This window comes from Scardinius erythrophthalmus (assembly GCF_964197995.2).
Source record: "Scardinius erythrophthalmus genome assembly, chromosome: 16".
Lineage (NCBI taxonomy): Eukaryota > Metazoa > Chordata > Actinopteri > Cypriniformes > Leuciscidae > Scardinius > Scardinius erythrophthalmus.
Window position 1 is genome coordinate 37,279,640 of NC_138236.1, and position 22,592 is coordinate 37,302,231.

The 22,592-nt window shown below is 38.0% G+C and overlaps 1 protein-coding gene across 1 annotated transcript in view; it reads right to left on the reverse strand.

The window, feature by feature from the left end:
• The window catches only part of ascc3 (activating signal cointegrator 1 complex subunit 3), a 253,571-nt gene that overhangs the window by 156,567 nt on the left and 74,412 nt on the right, over nt 1-22,592 (reverse strand). The window contains exons 9-10 of the mRNA XM_081388469.1: nt 18,339-18,542; nt 17,776-17,916 (exon numbers count right to left, since the gene is read on the reverse strand). Coding sequence (XP_081244595.1) covers nt 17,776-17,916; nt 18,339-18,542 — 345 coding nt within the window. The remainder of the gene's footprint in view (nt 1-17,775; nt 17,917-18,338; nt 18,543-22,592) is intronic.

Consider the following 22,592-nt stretch of genomic DNA (forward strand, 5'->3'; position numbering starts at 1 on the left):
ATGTCACTAACCCGGGAAGAATGTCGTTTCCAGCCGTTTGTTGTAGTCCTTAAAAAGCGATTTCTGTAAAATAAAATATCTCCCTTTGCTTTGAACTTTGAGCGTCGTAACTTTGCAGATGTTGTTTATGCTCAAACAGCAACATTACACACCAGTGAAATGGTTACAAGTTTGAAAGTTGTGCACCATTTAGCTACGTTCACAAAGTCAGCTTTTGGAATGGGCAACTGCATTGGCATGACTTTCAAATTGCAATCTACATACAGCAGGACACAAGAAGAATCCAATAATGACTGTATAAATGAGTAAGGCCGCTACAATCAATGTACAGTCAATCAACCATTAAGTTACAAATTACTAAACAACAAGAGAAAGGAAAAATAGAGACTGAGACAAAAGAAATAGGCAATTATCAACCAGGAGTGGAAATGCTTTTCAGATTTTAGATGCCATTACATCTTCAAACCATAGAGTGTAGTCCGAAAGAAATCAAATAGAAAGGATCTGGGATGAGAAATGTGGAACGAACAGGAATGTACAGATGCATTAGGTCAAATTTACAACAAGATGCAATTCTGCATCTTTTGAACAAAACAATGTCTTGAGCTTTGGGGCAGAGATGTCTGATGAGGTAGAGATGCACCAGAAATAAGGGGTTGTTTTGCTCTGATGTGGGCTTGAAATAAAATACAAAAAGCGAAACAAGTCAAATCTGATGCTCAGATTCTTGATGGCTTTGCAGGGTTAGGGAAAAATTCTGTTGATATCAATGCAAATGTCTCTGTGCAAAAGTGCAAAAATCGTGATCTCTGTTTTATCAGCATTGCTACAATTACAGAAGATTACAGCTGATTATTTTAAATGGTGCAAACAAGATGTGAGTGAACAACATTTAAGGATTCCAGTGTCTCTAAGTAGTTGTTAGGGGTGTGGGGGGGGGAATCAATTCACATATGAATCGCAATTCTATCTTCTGCTGATTCGAATCAATTCACAAATTTAAGAATATTAATAATATTCTGATGTCGTTTTTAAAGAAGGCGACAGTGCAGCACCCGGATAGTTTAGAAAGCACACAGGATTGCAACAGAGGAAGCTTTATGAATGAAGCTTATACTTGACATCAGCAGTTCCAATCAATATCTTAACAAATAGAAAATAGCCTTAAATAATGTTTAGTTTTAGTTTAGTCAGTCGAGCACACGTCAAGCTTTTCTTACGAACTTTCCGGGTACATGTAGGCTACTTTAGTTACATACAAGAAGCACGTTCAACATGGACGTGCAAGCGGTTTTCTGTGGTAACGGACAAATACCCACCTATAAAAGAGAATGAACATGTCCAGCATCTGAGGCTAAAGTAATAAATATTGAGAATGCAATGGCACGTATTATATATCTCTAACTCCAAACGATCAGCCACTGCATCAGCGTTTCCCCAAAGCATCGTAAGCTTAAATTGATCATAGAACGATTACCACCAATGGTCTCTACGATCAACTTAGGCTTACGATGCTTTTGGGAAACGCAGCCCAGATCCAAATGATAGTCACTTCCCTTCATAGATATCTGTCCACTTGATGCTAACTCATTTTAATGATGTAAAAGACGCGCGTGAGATAAGAGGCGAATGTAAACGTCGAGCGGCAGCGGGCTAGATTGAATTAACGCAGTTATGAGGTGAAATTTTAACTAAATAACTCCCACTCCATTGGGTCTAACAAGTAGATGCTGTTCATTTCTCTGCTGTTCGAATCTTGATTTTGAATAAAATTTCTATTCAATATATGCATAGATTTGATTTTAGATTTTACATCTATGCATATATCGAATTGAAATGTTAATTCAAAATGGAGAATCAATTTAAATTGAATCCTGAGATTCCAAAATATTCCCACCTCTAGTAGTTGTAGTTGACAACTAATGATACGAAAAAGTGTATAGATTGTGAAGAGGAGAGGACTTAGAACCGAACCCTGGGGGACACCTTGAATTAGGGCAGGCAGGAAAGTATTTGCACTTCTTGATAGAAATAGTATTGTAGAAGTATTGTATATTAGAGTAGTGGAAAGAAAACCAAGTTTTTCGTGTGTACTGACATAGCAATTGTACAATGTCAAGTGGTTGTATTGCATCTTTAGGCATTTAGGAGAAACTCCTTTTACTTTTACTCCATTTGGTCCAAAACACTTGCTCAGCTTTTGACTGACAGACAGATGCTGCTATTTAGTATAACAGCACTGAAACATTTCCGTTTATATCACTCCACTCGTCTGTGTTCACAGCATTCCAGACAGGCTGTCAGTCTGTGTGTCGTTTAGCAAACACATTGGTTGATCCTGCTTTGGCTTCTTGTTGCTGAGAGAAGACAGACAAAAAACCTGGACATACAGTGTCTAAAAAGTTAAATATTAAAGTCTTGTTTCTTTAACTGTCCTATAAAGCAATATCACAATTAGGGCTGTTGCAATAAACACAATATTGCAATATAAATACAATATTGTAATACTGAAAAGACAACCACAGATTGCAAGCAAGTATCACAACCACTTTTTTTTTCTTGTTTTCATAAGGCTATGCCCTTCTTGTTTTACACTTCATGCATGTGTATTGAATGTTAAATGAGTTAATAATTATAACAAGAGTAAAGAATGTATTTTTTTCTACCAACTGGCTGTTTTTTACTTGAGACTCTGTGTACCATTTGTGTACTCTGTTACTTGAGACTCTGCGTACCTCTGTGTACTCTGTGTACGTAATTACTTAAATAGGCTTTATAGCCTACACAGGATAATGAGCGTTTACGTAATATAGCTGCACTCAAGCGCACGACAGCACGCATAAAGCTTGCCACAAAGAATTGGTAAAAGTAATGATTATGAATGTGTCTAAAATAGCAAGGAGACATTTAATTATTTATTAATAAACTGGTGTTTTCTGTGTCGCTGCAAAGATGAAGTTGACGATGCAGACTCGCCATGAATCGCCAGAGATAAATGCACATTTCATATGGATTTCATAATCAGAGAGTAGCCTAGCCTATTTCTTTTGGTTTTTAATATTTTCGTTTGAAAGTAGACATTTCAAGCTTTCTATAATAGATAGCCTATATTTCTAAAATCTGTGAGGCACAAGCTGAGTTTTGGCGCCCTTCAGTTCACGTGCAATGCAGGTTACATTGTTACCTTACATTGTCTGCTATAGGCCTATATTGCTTCTTATTCATTAAATATAGGTAATTGGTTGATAAAAACATTGATCAAAATTAAGATACAATTTATACAAAACGAAAATCTTTTAAAAAGAGTCTTTCTACAAAAAAAAAAAAAAAAACAATGAAGTGGTCAAAATGTCTTACCCACTCCATGTCATATCTTTCTCGGCGAACAGCGCCGTTGCAGGGCACCAGCGCCTCTGCCTCGCGAGTGGATGATAGCCCTGAAGACGCCTAGCAATGGTATACCTTTAGTGGTAGCATACCTTTAGTTAAGTTATACCTTAAGAGTCTTCGTAGCGCACTAAGAGACAACGCCAGGTAAGATGCGTATGATGCGTAATAGAGATTCCAAAGCGCTCTTCTTTGGTCAGAACCACGGAGAGCGATCATGGATCGGGCCATCCTATGCACCGAAACGTTTTACAATGCAACAATGCATCAAGCTATTCAACTCTATATTATGTATACTCACAGATAATATAACAGTATATTCAGTAATTTTTATTAGTTTAAACAGTGATTGGATAACGTTTTTAATTTAAAGTTTTTAATTTAAGGCCCACCCACAATTGGTCTGGCCCATCCAAAACTGGAATCCTGGCGCCGTGCCTGAAACGGAGTACTTAATTTTGTTGTATATGTCCTAATCGGGATACTTGATGTGTACACTTTAGAGAACAGAGAAGACTGAAAGACGTTCTTGAATCTTGCCCTTGCATACAGAGAATCAATTTCAGATTGTTTTGTGATGAAACGCCCGATTTATCTGAACTAAAGATTTACAAATTGTACAAACTCTCTACTAAATTGTACAAACAGTTTCTATAATAATATTCCACATGTATAAAGGTCCTCATTGTTGTCAACTGCATAGTTGCTGACTGCATCTGGTTGATGTATGTTGTATGAATTGAGCACTCTTAAGATTTAGTCGTGAAGAGGTGGTTACTGATTTGATTCAGTAAGCTTCACTGTGTATGAAAATCTGTATTTAATACTCCAGGAATGATAAATATGCTGCTGTGTGAGGGTATACTTGGAGTTTTTCCCAGTGTTGTGATGGAGTGGGATGGTAGGACAAGTAGAGGCATTCCAACAACAATAGTGAAGGAGATGCTGGTGTCACTGTCTGGTCGTGTATGTAATCTGAGGGTTGGGAAACCATTCATTACTGAAAAAAATGAGCATGTAGACTATTCATCTAGCTCTCGTGCTTATGAGACTTTAAATTAATCAGCCAAAAACACACAAAAAAAAATTTATGACTACCCATACATGTGCCGCCCACATGATGAGCCAGTTATGTTTTCGTGACAACTAAATTACACAAATCTAAAAGAAGATTTCCCACCGATGTCAGCCATCTTCAAAAGCGCAATCATTCAAGACACAAAATATTATTATTTTGACACCATTAACCAACATTTTAGAGAAGAAATATACAACAATGCATAATTAATGGTCTGAGAGCTGTTTGCCAACCTGTCTGTGAGTGTTGAAATTCCTATTAAACACTTTCAGTAAAAGCAGTTCATTAAATCCTCTCTCGTTTGCATTTAAATCAATCTGCCCAGCCATTAGAGACTGGCTTTGGAAGGGAAAATGCACGTCTGCCGTTAATTAGACCGCCGCTAATCTAAATGGAAGCGCTGGCAAACAGGTAGCAGAGCTAAAGTGCTCATTTTAATTACAATACAAAGCCAGGAGGGTAAAAAAAAACCTACTTATTTTACTTCATAGACGCCGACTTTGTTTTCTTCAGCACACCAAACCCCTAGTGTATGATAATGTCAATCTCCTATGATGGTATCTTTCTAATGTCAACCTTTCCGACATGGAGATTAAACGAACGCGTATGGTACAAAGCAGGCTTTTATTGTACACTAAAACTGAAACGACTGGTACTGTACTGGATTAAAATCGTTTCCATCAACTGAAAACCAATCAATTCGAAATAAACTAAAGACTAAAATGAAACCAAACTATAAACAGTGCTTGGAAAAACTAAACTAAAATTATAAGCAACAAAAATAACAGTTTTTGTAATCATCAGTCTGACTTGAGAAGACTGGTTGCGGATACTGATTAAAACACTCATCTAGCAGGTTTTTCCCATCTTTACACTGCCAACTTAAGGAGTCTTATTCAAGATGCAATGCCACATTTAAAAGCTTTTCTAAAAATATGCCGTATCACCCTCTAGTTTCGGATGGTTTGGGTTTTTGTCAGCACGCAACTTGCATTGAGGTCATTTTATTTTCTTTACTCTGTAAATGATTCAAATGCAGTGTTAATTTACATACAAAAGTTGTTTTTCTTAATATAGATGTAGATATTATTGTCAATGTTATGTTGACTCATTCGCTGTTTCTTTGTCAGTTTCATTATAATTACTACAAGCAAAAAATGACATTAGGAGTAAAATATGAATTTAAAAAATAATAATGTGTCTATGAAATAACAAAAAACACTTCTTTAAACTAAACCAAAGAAAATTAGTAAAGAATAGTAGAGGGGAAAGCAAAGCAATAATAACCTTGGAATAAACTAGCGTGGTTTCGATGTGCTGGCCCGATACCTCTGAACCAGAGGGTGAATGGTTTTATTGGGGATTGTGGGAAGAATGTTTCCAGTGAATGTGTGCGGGTGGGGGGGCAGACAGCTCCTCGTTACAGGTCTATCCTCGCGTCTTAATTACCACACCGCCTGTGAAATGCCTCTGTCGCTCTGTCGTTATGCTAAGCAGCAAATATTCACCTGCTTCAGACCTGTGCACAAACACACACACAAACACACCATTTTCTGCCGCTGCTAAAACATTTGCCCTCCTCCCACAGTTCCCATGGCAACTGTCATCACTGGAGTGGGTGGCAGAGAGGAGCTGAGGGTTGTTTGCTGGTTGTGATGCTTCTAGTGCAATAACAGCATGTGACTTAGTCATGGCAGACGGTGTGCATCAACTTTACTAGTACGAGAGACTCATCTGTTCCACTATTGTTCTTCCAATCGTTGGGTCTGTTCGATTTAGTCTTTTAGCCATTTTAGCCATTTAGTCAGTCCAGAATTATTATTTGCTGATTATTGTTTGTATGAATTATTGATGAAAAAAGGTTATAAATTATATTATATAAGGTATTATATACGGTCGAACCTAAATTTATTCAGACACCTTCAACATTTCTCACATTATCACAGTTTATTCGCTATAGTTTAGAAAATGGTGATAAAATATGACAATAACTCAGCGTTATCAAATCAGTTGATATTTGACTGGTTTTGTCCATCCTTCTGTTAGACTGTCTCACACATGAATTATGTTGAATATCTGTCAGCTGTTAAATTTAACTACACAATTAGATGATACCAGTTTAGCTCAACCAATCACCAAGCAATGCTTCATTTGGTTCAGTCTGTGTGTAAAAAGAGCATTAGCAGTTAAAGAACACACACTTCAGCAAAACATGGTCAGGTCAAAGTGTCTGAATCATTTTTGGTCCCAAATCTTTATAAATGTTACTGGTAGTCAATGTATGAAGACTTTTTGGGTATAATATGTCACAGTTTACTTTATTTTGTTATCCTCACTTACATAAATGAACTATAGTGTCCTGAGCCCACTAGTAAAGAAATATCACAAATTATGTCTGGTCTCTGAATAATTTTTGGTTTGACTGTATATAATAAAGAAACAAACAGGGTGCACTTTCTGCCATCTCAGTCTCTGTGAACTTCTTTCTGAAATAAAAATGAACCGAAAACCCAACCTAAGACTAATCCCCAATGTTTTAACTGGCAAAAATTTTTTTAGGACTGTTTGGATGCAAGAGCAGTGGCTGGAACAAAGGGAGACCACAATGATCCATCCAATCCATCCATAACTATGTTTGGAAACCATAAAACTGATGTAAACTACAGACATCCATTTCATACTTATTCAGAAAAATATCTTTCAGCTATTTGTAGTGCAACATCTTACACAAATTCAGCTGTAGATGTACAATTCAATGCATGAATGACAGTTCAATCTTTTCCCATATTGTTTGGACTCTATTTGTTTAGAACGTTTCCAAAGGTATTCTGATGCTTTTTTTTTGTTTTTTTGTTTTGTTTTTTTTTTTTTTTAGTGCATGGCAAAAGAAAAACAAACACCTTGGAAATAGCAGGTTTCACTTATTTCTACAGTTGAACAGCAAGTGTTTCAGGAATGGCACAAAGGTGTGTGATTGTTCAAGTCTCTGTGTTTAGATTAGTGTGATCAATAATGTGCCTTTGACCTTCATTATACATTTTGATTATGTTGAGCAGTAAATAAAATACAAACAATCCAAAAAAGACCTTCTTGTAATCTCCTCACCATCTCGTTCACCTTGATAGGCCCATTCGGAGAGGGTTTTCATACGTGTGAAATACATCAATATTCATGGCCATTGTCACTCCCTCGCATACGGCCTTTCTGACACAAACAGTGACTTGTTTTCACTAACCATACAAACTTGTACATACATGCTGCTCACATGATTGTCATGAACTTCAGGTAATCGTGACACCTGGCCAGTGTTTCCACAGCTTTAGCTACTCAAGCAGCGTCAAAGTAAGTATCATGAAGAAAAACAAACATTCAAAAGCATTAAAACTGAACTGCTGAAAATAACGTTAAAAAAAAAAAACACTTACAAATTGATAATCAATATTCTGGATTGATAATCCTCCTTTTCTAATGAACTTCCTTGACCATGTCCTGAATAAGTGTCAACAACACCAACAAAAATGTCAATACATAACTGTTCTACTTTTGCATCATGGGAGAAACACTACCTCCCCCATGGAAATGTGACACCCCATAATACTTAAATAAATATGACGATATAACAAGGTAGCAATGTGACTAAAGAAAAATTCTATTTATTTCTGCAGCAAAATATGTGCCCACGTTTAACTGCAATGATTGTGCGTGATTGTATGTGTGCATGTGTTTCTACAAAGTTATTCCTATGTGCATTTGAGTGACATGAGTGCACCGCAAATGCATGTCTCCTAATGTCTGGACAGACTGCTTGTCAAGCTTTCAGTGTGAAGTTCTTTGGGTGCTAAAGTAAATAGCTTATCCCAAACGAGATGTGTGCCTTGACAAAACTAGATCTCTCCAATTTGTAGAACAGGAACCTGCGCTCCCATCATAAACACTGGTTTACTCGGCCGTCGCACTGGAGATATATCTGCAGAGTCGCTCTGAGGAAACTGCTGGTTGTGTGTGCCTTTTTTTTTTTGTGTGTGTTTTGATGCAGTTAAAGTGTATTAATGCTCTAGGCAGAGCACAGGTGTTATTGGAGCACCAGCATCACACAAGACTCAAAGCTCAAGAGACATCCTGAAACTGGCTGGGTAAATCAGTGCCACACAAGAGTTGTCACCAAATGTGGTGTTTAAGTCTTGGTTTCCCCTACTTCCCCTTCCTGTATCATTATATACAAGATACAAGATATAGTTATTATCATATGCACAGTAAAACACCACGGTTTTGACCACACAATGAAATTCTTAGTTTGCAAGTTTCCCTTAGACATAATTTTGCCTATTTATTGGATTTTCCTAAATCCAATAATTCCTACAAACAGTAGAATAAAACTAAAGCCAATGGTGTAGTATAGTGTTGAGAACCTCAATAGGAAAAGAGTACTGCGTTTTCTAAATTTGCAAAACATTATTTTAAACTGAAGTGCGTAATTCTTTTCAAGGTTAAAATCCTTTTTTCAACCCAAGCTTAAAATGAAAAGACAATTAACAATTTCTGACAAGAGCCATTTGTGGACTGTTTTTCCTGAAAAGTGTAAACACTGTGCCACGATCAAAACATTAGTGTGTTAATGTGAGCATCTCGGTCAGAGGTTACACTACAAATCATAATTACCTGTCACTTTGACAGGCTAGATTGTAAATAATCGGATGTGCTCTGTTTTATCTGTCAGTGAAATATTCGGTCAGTAATGCTCGGTGTATTTTATACTCACTGATAAGATAAGACCTTTTTTCTCTCATGATCTTGTCACCCAATTTAAACAATATCCCATAAAATACTCTAGACTTCACTTGGAATCTCAATTCTCTGCTCAAATACTCACGTCTTTCCCCAGGACTCCCATGGGACGAACTGAAAAACGTTATACATATGGTAATCACCAATTTGGTCAAAATGTATGTGTCCTATTTGTTGGTTTTTAACAGAATTTCCATAAAGCAAGTTAAGTTTCTCTGTGACATTCCCATTTCTGCTGAGGATCTACTCGCATCTCCGGGGCTTAGAAGAATCAATAGAATAAATATCATTCACCTCCCTAATTAGCTTAAATTAGCATATTACATTACTCCCACAACCGTCTGGGTGGGCTTAGACTTGAATCCCCTGAAATGCAAGTACTTTGGCCGATTATTTTGTAAATAATAATAATCGACTAAAAAAAATTATCATTTTAGTTACCATTACAGCATCCCTCCTAAATAATTCACTGTACTTATGATCAACGTTATTTTGATTGCTATATAATTTAATTACCAGGGTCAGCATCTATATTTTCCATCATATAACCTACAGTCCCTTATTTAAATGTCAGCACCGCTTCTGACAGCACAAATTTAGTCTTCAATAAGGTTATTTGAACAGCTGTGTGTTCTCTGTATTAGGCATTTTACTGTACAGTGGTTACTATAGAAACAAGAAAATAAGAAGACAAAGTGCTATGATCCAAGCAGCAGAAAATGACAAGCTCCCTAAAAGAAGCACTGGGAGGGGGTGATGTTGGGGTAGGTGTGTGTGTGTGTGTGTGTGTGTGTACTGAAGTGATCTCATTGGATGCATGTGTGTATTGGCGGATGATAGGGTTGGTATATGTGTATTGGGGTAGAGGTAGCCATGCATATATTGGGTGATGTTAGGCTACATATAGATCTTGGGGTAGTTTGTGTTGGGGTATCTGAATGGATGAGAGAGAGAGGAGAAAGAGAAAAACAAAAGAAACCAGACATTCACCATGATTAAAGGAAAGGCACACTAAATAATAAAATGGTTAGGTTGTAACCTGCTGTTAACTTTGAGCAGTGCTGGAAGAAAAAGCTCTGATGCTAACCACCAATCAATATCTAATGACCACCTCGAGAGCCTTGATAAGACACAACACACCACCTTATGTTTCCCATGTCCTTTTGTGCAATTAACTAAAATAACGGTTAAAACACAGTGTGCATAGACAAAGAGTAGGCACGCACTATGACACCATGTCTCCACGAGCCAAACTGTGAGGTCTGCCAGTAATGGCCACTTGTTTTTCCTGTCTCAGCGTCTACCAGACACCTCAGAGACATCTCCAACACTGCAAAAATAGGCAAGATACTTGATATTCTCCCAGCTAACCACTGCGGAGATGGTCATTTTTTAAAGAACTGTTGTGCAAGCCTGCCACTGTCTAAAAGACACAGGGCTGAGGGGGCAGTAAAGCACTGCTTTCAGCCAGGGAGAGGGTGTGATGATGCCTTATTATTCTACAACACGTCTCCTCGCTTCATATCTCTCCATTTTTGCTTTGTTGGCTCTGCTGTTTGGGAAGTACAGCGAGGGCGCTCAATTGATATGGTCAGAAGACGGCGAGCGTCCTTTGGGAAAAAAACGAGGATCATTTCCCTTTATACAGGCATTGATATTACACTCCTCACACCACTTGACTCATGACTTCTTCCTGTTCTCTACAATCCTCTAAATCTATTCTTCATCTCCTCACTCTTGTTTTAACAATTAAGTGCTCTTAGAAGTCTCCGTCTATCCATTAATGCATGAATCTACAGGGAAAGGAATGTGAGAGAAAAAAAAGGAGTCGAATTGGTAAAAAAAAAAAAAAAACATGGTTATGGAAGGAAGCCAAAACTAATTTGAAGGGTTTTTAAGCGTGTACAAATGTTTAAAATGTCTGTGAAGGTTTTCATTCAGCCAGCAGAAGTCAGGAGGACTTAATTTTCACAACTCTCCCTGGCTTGTTTAATATGAGGTACATGCTCTATTTATGCAATTCACACCCTTAAAATCCCCCTGGACGTTTCCTTCCTGGAAGAGTGAATTTGGGCAGAGAGAAAAATGTGATGATGGCACAAAACGTGCAACTGAACTTATAGCAAAAATGAACTTTAACACCATTATACGAACATCCACAATTCCCCCATTGTAGCCAACTAACACATTAAAGAGAACCTATTATGCCTCTTTTTACAAGAAGTCTAAGGTGTCCCCAGAGTGTGTCTGTGAAGTTTCTTCAGTTCTTCATCATCATGAAAGTTTATCATCTGCATGCATTTTAAAGCCGTGTCAGTCTAAACTTCTGATATGTGTCTTTCAGAGCGCACACACCCGAGACACGCGCACAGAGAGCTGTCTGGCGGACAGTCCCGTGAGGATTAAACTAATCGCGCTTAAACTGTCAAAAACACGTCAGTTATGTCTGTGAACGTAAACAGCAAGTAAAAAAATCGCATAAGTATTAAAGTGAGAGCAGCGTAATATACAGTACCTACCGCTATATTGCTGTTAATATGAATCAAACAAAAAAAAAAAAACAGAAAATCACTCACTGCTCTCGACTAAATAACTTTAATAGCTTTAATAAGAATAACTAATATGGTGGACTGTGTACAGCTACTTCAGGGGAGGAGCTAAGCTAATAGGGCGGAGTCTGTCAGCAGTTGTGGGCGGAGCCTAAGCTTTTGTGACGTCACATTGCATAGAAACTGAAAACGGCTTGTTCGGAGACACTGCTTCTGATTTATGGGGATTAAAAAAAAGGATTGGGTGGATTATTACCTTTATAGGGTGGTTGTGTACACACACTGCCGACACACATTTATGTTCAAACACCATGTAAAAGTGAATTTTGCATAATAGGTCCCTTTAAGGTACCATCTGCAAAAGTTACACCTAAAACAAGGAAATAAGTCAGCATTTTTGAACTTCCAATTCCATCACCCCAAAGTAAATGGGTTTTGGTTATATGCCTGAAATAAAGTCTGTTGTTAACAAGATCAAGATAAGTTCATGTTATATTCAATATCTAAATTCATCCGTCACAAACTGTGGCTGCATTGGGCCCACAAAGTTAATTTAATTATTTGTCTTCTAGGGACCTTATTTTTAACATATCTTTTTAACTTAGCTTTTAGCTAAGGGTATTGTACATTGTATTATTAACTTACTTTTATTTAGTTTTCTTTCTCTCTGCACTGATTTCACTATACAGTTGTGTGAGGGGTATGTCTAAGGCTGCGTTTACACTTGGCATTAACATGTGATCACCGTGATCCGATCAAGCAGATCAGATCATAAGCCAATCAGGACACAGTGCGTATCTCGGTTTTGTATCTGGATAACAGATCGGATCTCGCTTTCCCGTGAAAAAAAAAAAATAAAAGAAAAAAAAGTGCGTTTTACAAATCTCGCAAAATGAGGATGAAGAGGCTGCAAGTGCTAATAATGTGGATAGATGCCGTAATAGAAACGATACAGAGAAACGTATGGGTCTGAGAACGTTGCCAGCTGTGGTGGGAAAATGCGTGTTCTTTACAGAAAATGAATGGTTCTGCAACTTTTGGATGCGAAGGCAAACATTTCAGTATATTTGCAATGTAGGGTAGAGCGGGGCACAACCTAACGCAGGGCTAGTTGTAACACCTTTGTTTTAAATACTTCCACACATGCTAGCATGACGAAAATTAGTGTATTTACTAGTACCCATAACACTATAGAGCTGGTAAGTCCCGCCCCTTCCGCTAACCCCACTGGACCTCTAGGTTGAAAAATCGTCAATGCAAGTGAATGTGAGAAAATAATAATTTTCTGGTTCCGTTTGAATTGTGCCATGAATGTGAGCATATGTTGTCTGTGAATTTTTAATATAATTTTTCGTGTGAAGAATGCTACAATTTAGCGGGTAGAAGTTTGATACGGTTAGACTTTGTGTGAGAGCACTTTGTGGACTACAACTAGTTTTTACATCAGGCGGGAATCTGAAGAAAGAACAGCCCATTTGGTTTGAATGGTGACATTTGGGTACAAAACACACAGGCGTCTCGATCTGTCTCCATAGATTATCGCAGCATTAGCACCGTGATTTGACAAGTGGAGGGAAAATGTGTTATGGGGTGACGTCACATAGGCGACATGTAGTCTTTCTTGTTATGTCTTTTCCACAACTGCTAGCCAAAGAATCATACCATATACTGTCAAACTTGTAACATGAAAAATTATATAAAAAATTCACAGACAATATGTTCACATTCATTGCACAATTCAAACGGGACCAGAAAATAATTATTTTCTCACATTCACTTGTATTGACGATTTTTCAACCTAGAGGTCCACTTGGGGTTTTACGGATGGGCGGGACTTACCAGCTCTATATAGAGAAAAAATCTTTGGAAGATATCACTGAACATTTATTTAACCATAGTAGGGCTGAAACGATTCATCGAGTTACTCGATTTACTCAATTACAAAAATTCCTCGAGGCAAAAACTCTGCCTCGAAGCCTCGTTAAATTCCTATGACGCGCACTATATGCGCAGGGATCTGATTCACACGGACCGTTGTTCAGTGTTCAGGAAGCACACCATAGCGCGTGATACATTTTGAATTTAGTTGGCGCGATGGCGGAGAGTAAAGATGTCCATAAACGGCAGAGAATGTCTAAAGTTTGGGATCGCTTCCTTTCAGCGTCGCTGAATCAAGGTAACGATTCTGTCCCCCGCATTTTTTTTTTTGACCCAGCGCCAACATTGCCGCCCGTGCCTAAGCCTATACATTGATGTTCACTGATTTTAATCCCGTACTGTATTTGTAGTGATGTCGTGATGCGGGTTGACTAGATATTATTTTTAGCTTTGATGTTTTAAGTAGTAAACATATTCACGTTCAATTGCAAGAGTATAGCCTAAAAAAAGAACCCCTTCACACACACACACGCACCCTCGTCTCTCTCACGCGCCAGTCAGACCAATTGCGGCAATGCATCACATATGCTTAAACTTTTATGTAGCCACGCAACAATAATTTCAGCATGCATTCACTGTATACACCGGGACGTGATGGAGGAACAAATATTGTATTGCAGTCTTTGCGAGACCTTGTTTGTAGGCTATGTCACGTCTGCCAAATAGTTACAGACAACAACATAAAATGAAACTTCCCACCAGCCTGCTTCTCCAAATCCACTCGTACTTTTGGGGAAGACATAATCGGCTACCAAAGTAATTGAGCACAGAACATTTTCAATTAACAAAAAAATATAATACTACAAAACGTGCTAATATATATGAAAGCTTGTTTCCGCCACTGAATAAAACATTTTAAAAGATAATTGCGACTTTTTATCTCACAATTGCGAGTTTACATCTCGCAATTCTGACTTTATTTCTCAGAATTGCGAGATATAAAGTCAGAATTGCGTGTTTTAAAGTCGCAATTGCGTGTTATAAAGTCAGAATTCTGAGATATAAAGTCAGAATTGCGTGTTATAAAGTTAGAATTCTGACTTTTTTTCTCGCAATTGCGACTTTATATCACGCAATTCTGACTTTATATCTCAGCATTCTGACTTTATATCTCAGAATTCTGACTTTATATCACGCAATTGGGAGATATAAAGTCAGAATTGCATGATATAAAGTCGCAATTGCGTGTTATAAAGTCAGAATTCTGAGATATAAAGTCAGAATTGCGTGTTATAAAGTCAGAATTCTGAGATATAAAGTCAGAATTGCGTGTTATAAAGTCAGAATTCTGACTTTTTTTCTCGCAATTGCGACTTTATATCACGCAATTCTGACTTTATATCTCAGAATTCTGACTTTATTTCACGCAATTCTGACTTTATATCTCGCAATTCTGAGAAATAAAGTCAGAATTGCGAGATGTAAACTCGCAATTGTGAGATAAAAAGTCGCAATTATCTTTTATTTTTTTATTTTGTGGCGGAAACAAGCTTCCATAAATATAGCCTATACTTCAACTAAGTGAAAAACAAAATGCTGTTCTTTTTCTATTTAACAAAATGCATATTTGCAATAAAACATTCCCCTTTTCAAAGCTACACTTATTTTTTTTATAAATTGTATACATTGTGTACCTGTTTGGCTTGATATTTTATATTCATTTCATTTATTTTTGTTCTCCGGTGGGTAATTTGCAGAAGGTGCAATCCTTTTTTTGTAATGTTGTATTAAGAAGACAAAACTAAGGCCAAATGGCCTTTACTATTTTAGTTTGTATTCATAGTTTTACATGTTATACATGTTTTACAGTAAGTTGACTTAACTGTATTGTTATATAATTGTTGGCACTGGCACTTATAAACACTAAATGGGTAAAAATTGCAATAAATAGGCTTAGTTTTGGAGCCAAATGTTGGAGTTGGAATAAATACCTCTGTTTTTTTTTTTTTTTTTTTGAGAAATAAAAGCCAAATGCTTGATCATTTTACAGCCACATTCATTTCATAATGCATTATTTGTTTTGGTTGTTTAAAAACATACAATTCTATTTTTATCCGATTAATCGATCGATTAAGTGCTAGATTAATCGATTTACAAAAAGAATCGATAGCTGCAGCCCTAAACCATAGCCCCTATTTGAACTATGATATCACTATTCTATACTTATGAATACTATTGAGAAACCATGAGAAAAAGGTGATTTAATACATTTTTTGTCAGCTGAAAACGCCTAGCTATGGGGCTTGAGAGCGTTTTGGCAGCGCACGAGCAAGTCAGAGACGAGACGCTTTGCTTGTTATGATACGGAATATCGCGAAAGTGTTACTAGTATCTCATTTCATACATATTTTGTTTCTTTGTTGAATCTATATTAAAAATATTACTATTGTAATATTTATTTGTAAAATAAAACTGAGAATTTAAGAAATATAATAATTATTTTATTTTACTTTCAAATATAATTATAAAATCACAATTCTACTATTTATGGCTGCCTTAATGTCTTCATTTTCAACTGGTAAAATCATCAAACTTTTATTTTGATGGAAAAACAGCAACAAAAAAGGAAAACATATTTAATTAAATTGCATGCAATTTGATAATCACACTAATCCATAGGACCAGTGTTTAAAAGCAAAGTATCACATCACTCCTCAATAAATGTAGATCATCAGTTTGACGTCCTTGGGAGCTTGTATATAGGTAAGGACCAGCGTATTACTGCTTATATTCTGTGTTCTTCACCGCTTGTCACGAATACACACTTCCGTCCTGAAACTGCTGGCCCGGAACTGTGTGTGCGCTGCAGCATTACAAATGTGTCTCAATTGTACAATAATATTGATCAGTGAGACATAAGTGCTTTATAGGAGCATGGCCTCATGGAGTCCATCAAGCAGGATTGGCTATACACCTATTTTCAGAGCAATTTGTAATTTGTTTTAGGACAATAATATGGAGGTTTGGAGATGGAGATGATTATGAATTTGGATTATGGAGAGACAAGCAGTTATTATTTGGAATAGTCTGGAAGAGGGAAATCACTGTCAATGTGAAGGGTTCGCAGATTTACAACTGTGTTAGAATCTTTATTTAACATACAGCTGAAGTCTAAACAATATAAGTGACCATTTTAGGCATATTACAGGCTCATTCCATCTGGAGTAAGCATGTTGATCATGGTCCAGGATCAGCCCTTGCAGGATTTAAAGGGGACCTACTATGCTCTTTTTCAAAGTCTTGATTTTGTTTTTGGGATCTTCTAAAATGGGTTTTCATGCTTGAATGTTAAACACATAATTTTTCCCATATTCTCCATTGTTGCGGCTCCTCCCTTCCCAGTCTGTCAGTAACGCTCTGTTTAGTTCCTGTCTCTATGAAGCCCCTCCTTCTGAAAAGCACACTGTGCTCTGATTGGTCGGCTGGAGCAGTGTGTTGTGATTGGTCAACCGCTTCAAGCTTGTTTGGGAAATGTACCGCCCCTTACCATAACCACCAGTTTCAACACACTACTAACTAACTCAACCAGGCCCCGCCCCTTCATTCTGCATTCCCGTGGGCAGTAATTACTGAAATGTTGGAATATTGTGACGTGTTTGTTCCCTGAAGAAAACTCAGGGCTACAATGGAGGCGTTCAAAAACAGTGCTTACTAATATAGAGACTAGCTCCCTTTGGAGTGACTTTGTGCTATGTAACTTTGCAGACCTTTTCATGCTCAAAGAGCAACATTACACCCTGAAGAAAAAGCATAATAGCACCCGTTTAACCCTACCCACATTTCTGCAACCACTTGAGACCTTTAACACCTACATTACACCATCCTCCCCATCTTTACGCCAGGCTTTTCTCAGGAAATCGAGTCTCATGGCATCATGATGTATGACCATCCCCGAGCATCAGACAACAGATGAAGCCACTGATGAGTTGGGGTTGGGATTAGCCAAGTACAAGTCTAGTGAAGCGAACAAAGTCTAGCTGCCACCAGACAACGTCCAATTTTATTATAGCCATAGGTGCATCCGTTAGCGTTTGTTACCTGAGTGCGGAGGATTTCTCCTTTGGTCAGCTGCATGTCTCCCGTCAGCTCCTTGACAGCGATTCCCAGAGGCTCCAATCGCTTACTGAAGTAATTAGTCATCTCAGCAGCCAGAGCCTTCATAGGAGCAACGTATACAATCTATAGAGGCAAGAAAGAGAGGCGGAGAGAGACGAGACAAGCTCATGATAAATGAGAAAACACCAGAGTACCATTTGTTCCCTGGCAACCAGTACAAATAACAATTTACAAAGAAATATGAAGCTGGCTGCTTAAAGTAAGAGTTTAATGGTGATGTATGAAGACTGTCTATCATCGTTGAAGCTGACATGCACGCATGTGAAAATGCGCTTCACGAGACAATGCATCCGTTTACATCTCCAAACTGTGGTAAAACTTCTTGACACATATTTAATGCTCAAGTCTATCCTTGCTTGACATAAACTAAACAAACGCACCCAATCAGGTTGTGCAGTACGTGACGCTGGTGCGGAAATGAGTTATTGGCTGCCAGAAAGCCAATAGCTCACTCAACAATATTGTCTCTGTGAGTGTGTGTTTACCTTAAACTGGTCCTTGCGTATGACTCCCCCGGGCTGCAGGTTCTGGCGGATCTCGTGCAGGACGGTGAGCATGGCAATGTTGGTTTTGCCGGCACCGGTGGGCGCGCAGATGAGCAGGTTTTCATTGGTGTTGTAAGCTGTCTCGAACACGATAGACTGGATTCTGTTCAACTTCTTCATGCCCTTGAACACCAACTGGCCAATCTGCAAACACACAAGATAAATGTCAATGGTCCATAGGGGTGTAACAATACCCTCATGTCACGATTCGATACATATCACGATACGATATTATTGTGATACTCTGAGACATATTATAAAAGGTTAACAAAAAAATGTACTGTTGATTAAAATGCTAAATTTGGTGTTACATTGTGTGTGTAAATGAATAGGCTTGGTCTTGTTGCTGGAAACCCAAAGCACAGGACAATAGAGACACCAGAATAACAATATTCATGATTCTGAAGCTGAAAATACTGAATTATTCTAGATGAATATGCTTGATCTCTCTCACTGACTAGATATATTTAAAATAATGTAGGCCACTTTTTACTGGTAACATCAGACATTTGGCATTATCAGGACCCACAAATATTCCCCCATTGCATTATTATACATTATATTCAACATTATACATAATAGTTTAATGTAGTACTGGCACTAAAACTCTGAAAAATTTTTCCTCGCACAGTAATTTTATTTTGGGTGAACTATCCACGAGACACATTGTTGCATTTTGTATTGCGATATATATTGTGGTCCGTTGACAACAAGATCTTGGTCTTAGATCTCAAAACACCAAGTACCTGTTTAATGTAGCGTGCAAGAGGTTGGAGACAGTGAGTGTATGTGTAGCAGATGTGGTGTGATGGAGCCACATATGGTCAGAGAGACAGGGCACCAGGAGACATAACTTAATGAAGCCACTTTAATGCACAGCTAATGAGCAACTCCGGTCTCCTACAAGGCAATCTTCAGTGACTTTACCTAAACTAATCAATCACCGAAAGCCAGAGTCAAAGAATACTGAACCTAAAGCAGTGCTGACAGAAAATTAGATACTTTACTGATGCAGTCAGATCAAGTGCTTCTCCATGAGTGACTGTTGGGACTTTATGCATGGATGAGCGTGTACGGAGAGCTCAAACATTAAAACCTTGCAAAAGGCCACCAGGACTATGGAGGGGGAAATCTCAGAGCAGTGTCAGGAGCTGTCAATCAATACGCCCACTCTGTCCAGCTCTGCAGCAACATCACACTGGGTTTGACAGCCATCAATCTCTACAGAATTATGATAGGAGATGAAAAACCAGCGAGTACTTTAGCATTACTGCTGAGTACGACTATTTTCACTACCACCATCATTAAAGGTGCATTGTGTAATATTTAAGAGGATCTTTTAACAGAAATGCAATATTATATACCTAACTATGTTATTATGTTTATTCAGTGGTGAATAAATACCTTTCATAATGAACCGTTATGTTTGTATTACCAAAATTAGCCATTCTATCTACATACACCACGGGTCTCCTTACATTGAAATGGCCGCCGACATGATTCTACAGTGGCCCTAAAAGGACAAATGTGTTTCGTCATTATGTTGTTCTTCGTGCAAAGAAGCTAGCTAAAGTCAGCGAATAAAACACTGACACAATGAAGAACAAGTCACAATAGTATTTGCAATAACATATCGTTTTACTGAATAATCAAGTCAGCCTAATTTCTTAATTTATCTTGGTAAAGAAATCTCATTGCTTAATTGGCTACTCTCTGCTGTCTCAGACAACGACATCATTTCCTGTCGGCCACCGTAACTTCTGTTGGTAGCAATTCGCAACCTCACCACTAGACGCCGCTAAAAATTACAGCCGAAAGTTATGACTTTATTCAATCAAAGAGGGGACAGGAAAGTACAAAAATCTAATCAAAGCACATCGAGTAAAACAAATCTAGAAACGTCTCAGCATCCCTCATTGATGCATCTGTGTCTTGGATCAGGGGATCAGGATTCATTAACAATGCTATCGGTCTCTCTTTTACCGTTCTGCTCTGGCACGCTTTAAATTAAAAGAAAAACAATTAGGCTGAGAGAGTTATTATAGGGCTCTGATCTGATTTAAAATCAAGACTGAAAAGCCAAATGGAAGGGATTATTAATAGTCGAAAGACGCTTAAAGCACAGCAGTGAACTGCATTAGGATCGTTTGATAGGTGGACAGAAAAGCAGTGAGATGTTCTGCAGTGGTAAACTTCATTACAACAGTTAAAGGTTGTCTTGTGGACTCCCTATGCCTGCATCTATGAAGTCTACAGGAATAAAATGTGTCATGCATGTCATTTTAAAATGAGAAGTCACCTCTTCTATGAAAATGTATCTATCTATTTTGTAAATGCATTACAGATCTTATTGTGAACAATTCATCCATGCCTACATTTCATTTTTGTTTGGTTTGTTTGTTTGTTGGTTTGTTGGTTGATTGATTTTGCAATGTTTAATCAAAATGTGATAAATGGATTTCCCGGTGAAAACCAGACTTCTCTCTGGTAACTTATGCCAAACTTCTCCAATCATTAGTGCACTTAAACCCCATCACTGCAAGCTCACGTTCATCTACCTCCACTTTAGAGTGCAACACCCACATCTCAACATCTTAACACGACAACCATTGCATAGAAGAACCAATCCCTCGCTTCACATTTGTACTTTTCAGATAATCCATTACACTCGGATGTACTGTACGTCACAATAGGGAAGAAAAGATTTGTGGCTATTTCTGTTTCATCTTGACGTTAAGGTTGAAGAGCACCCCCTATGTGACCTTAAATTCACAGTGGCCAAGTACCCATCAGTCTAAAGCAAGCAAATGGAATTTTTGTGGAGGAGATGACCAAGAAGATATTTAAAAAGAGCAAGTCTTTGCCTTTTCAATACCCTGATTCTTGATTTTAACAATTTAGCAACATATTTAGAGTCAGCACAGCATTTATAAACCATGTTACATTTAAATGAGCCAGACATATTTCCAGGTAAAACAGGATTTTCAACAAGAAATGTAGGGCTAGAGTTGAATGTATCCATTGAGATTTGACTGAATCATGAAAAGTGGCCATGCCATACTTCCAATTCCAATCTTAATGCATTCCAATTGCAATCCAGTTCTTTTTCAAATCTATCTATACTTTCTATTAGCTAACATAACTTTAAAAATGACTGTGTTAGATATTGGCAAGATTTTGGCTATTGAAGCCTAAACAGTTTGTAAATATTGCCAAAAAAAAGGGAAAAGGGATTTCAGAGGTGGGAAAACAACTACGCCAATTGGGATAAAGAGTACTACAATCAAGACCTCAGCTAAAAAATATATAAAATAGAATATGAATAGAATACACAGATCAGCCAATTGCAATGTTCCATTTCAGTTCCTGCCTTAAAAGGTAGACGCAAGGCAGCTCACACTAGGTTTTGAAACGGAGATCAACTTCATCAGCTTTAATGGCCCAATTGAAGCCAATTACAAAAAAAGCTTCGAGAAAGCTGTTAGCGCTTCATTGGAGGTTGGTGTCTCCATATAACATCACCTTCAGCTGAGTGCCACGTGTTCTCGGAAAAACGGGAGAAGGCGCATCAGCCTCAGCTGGTCCGACCCATTATATTCCCAGGGTTGGTCTTCAGAGGACTAACTTATAAATATTCATAGGTAATTAAGAGCTCTCCTCCTATCCGACTGAACGGTTGCATCACCGCGGTAACCAAACCGCTGCACTTGTTTTAAGAGCCTCCTTCATTTTGATTTATCAGCTTTGTCTGTAAAGGACTGCCAGTGTCCCCGCACACCTTAAACATGCAAATGAATGCAAATGTATGCGTGCCCCAACATTCACCTCGAAGTAACGCGTACATGTAGCAAATATGGAGTTGTCATTACTTCATGATCTCGGAAAATGTCTCGCATTTGGTTATTTTCCTTTGAAGCGCACTCAGCGTTGTGATGAATGCTCGTCAAACTACATGAAATTGTGATTTGGGTCAGGGTGGTCCCCCATGTGCTATTGTTCACACTCCACACGGTAATGTAGCCCTGAGGTAATCCATCAGCCAACTTATACAGTGTACAACACCTTTTAAAACAAGCCTGGCAAACTCGCAGTCGGCTGTACGTCAAAAGGGGGGTTTTAATCTCTCTTTACTGGCTGTAGAAATAGCGGCAGTAAACGGGACTTTTCATCACAGTGTGTGAGTGGAGTGATTGC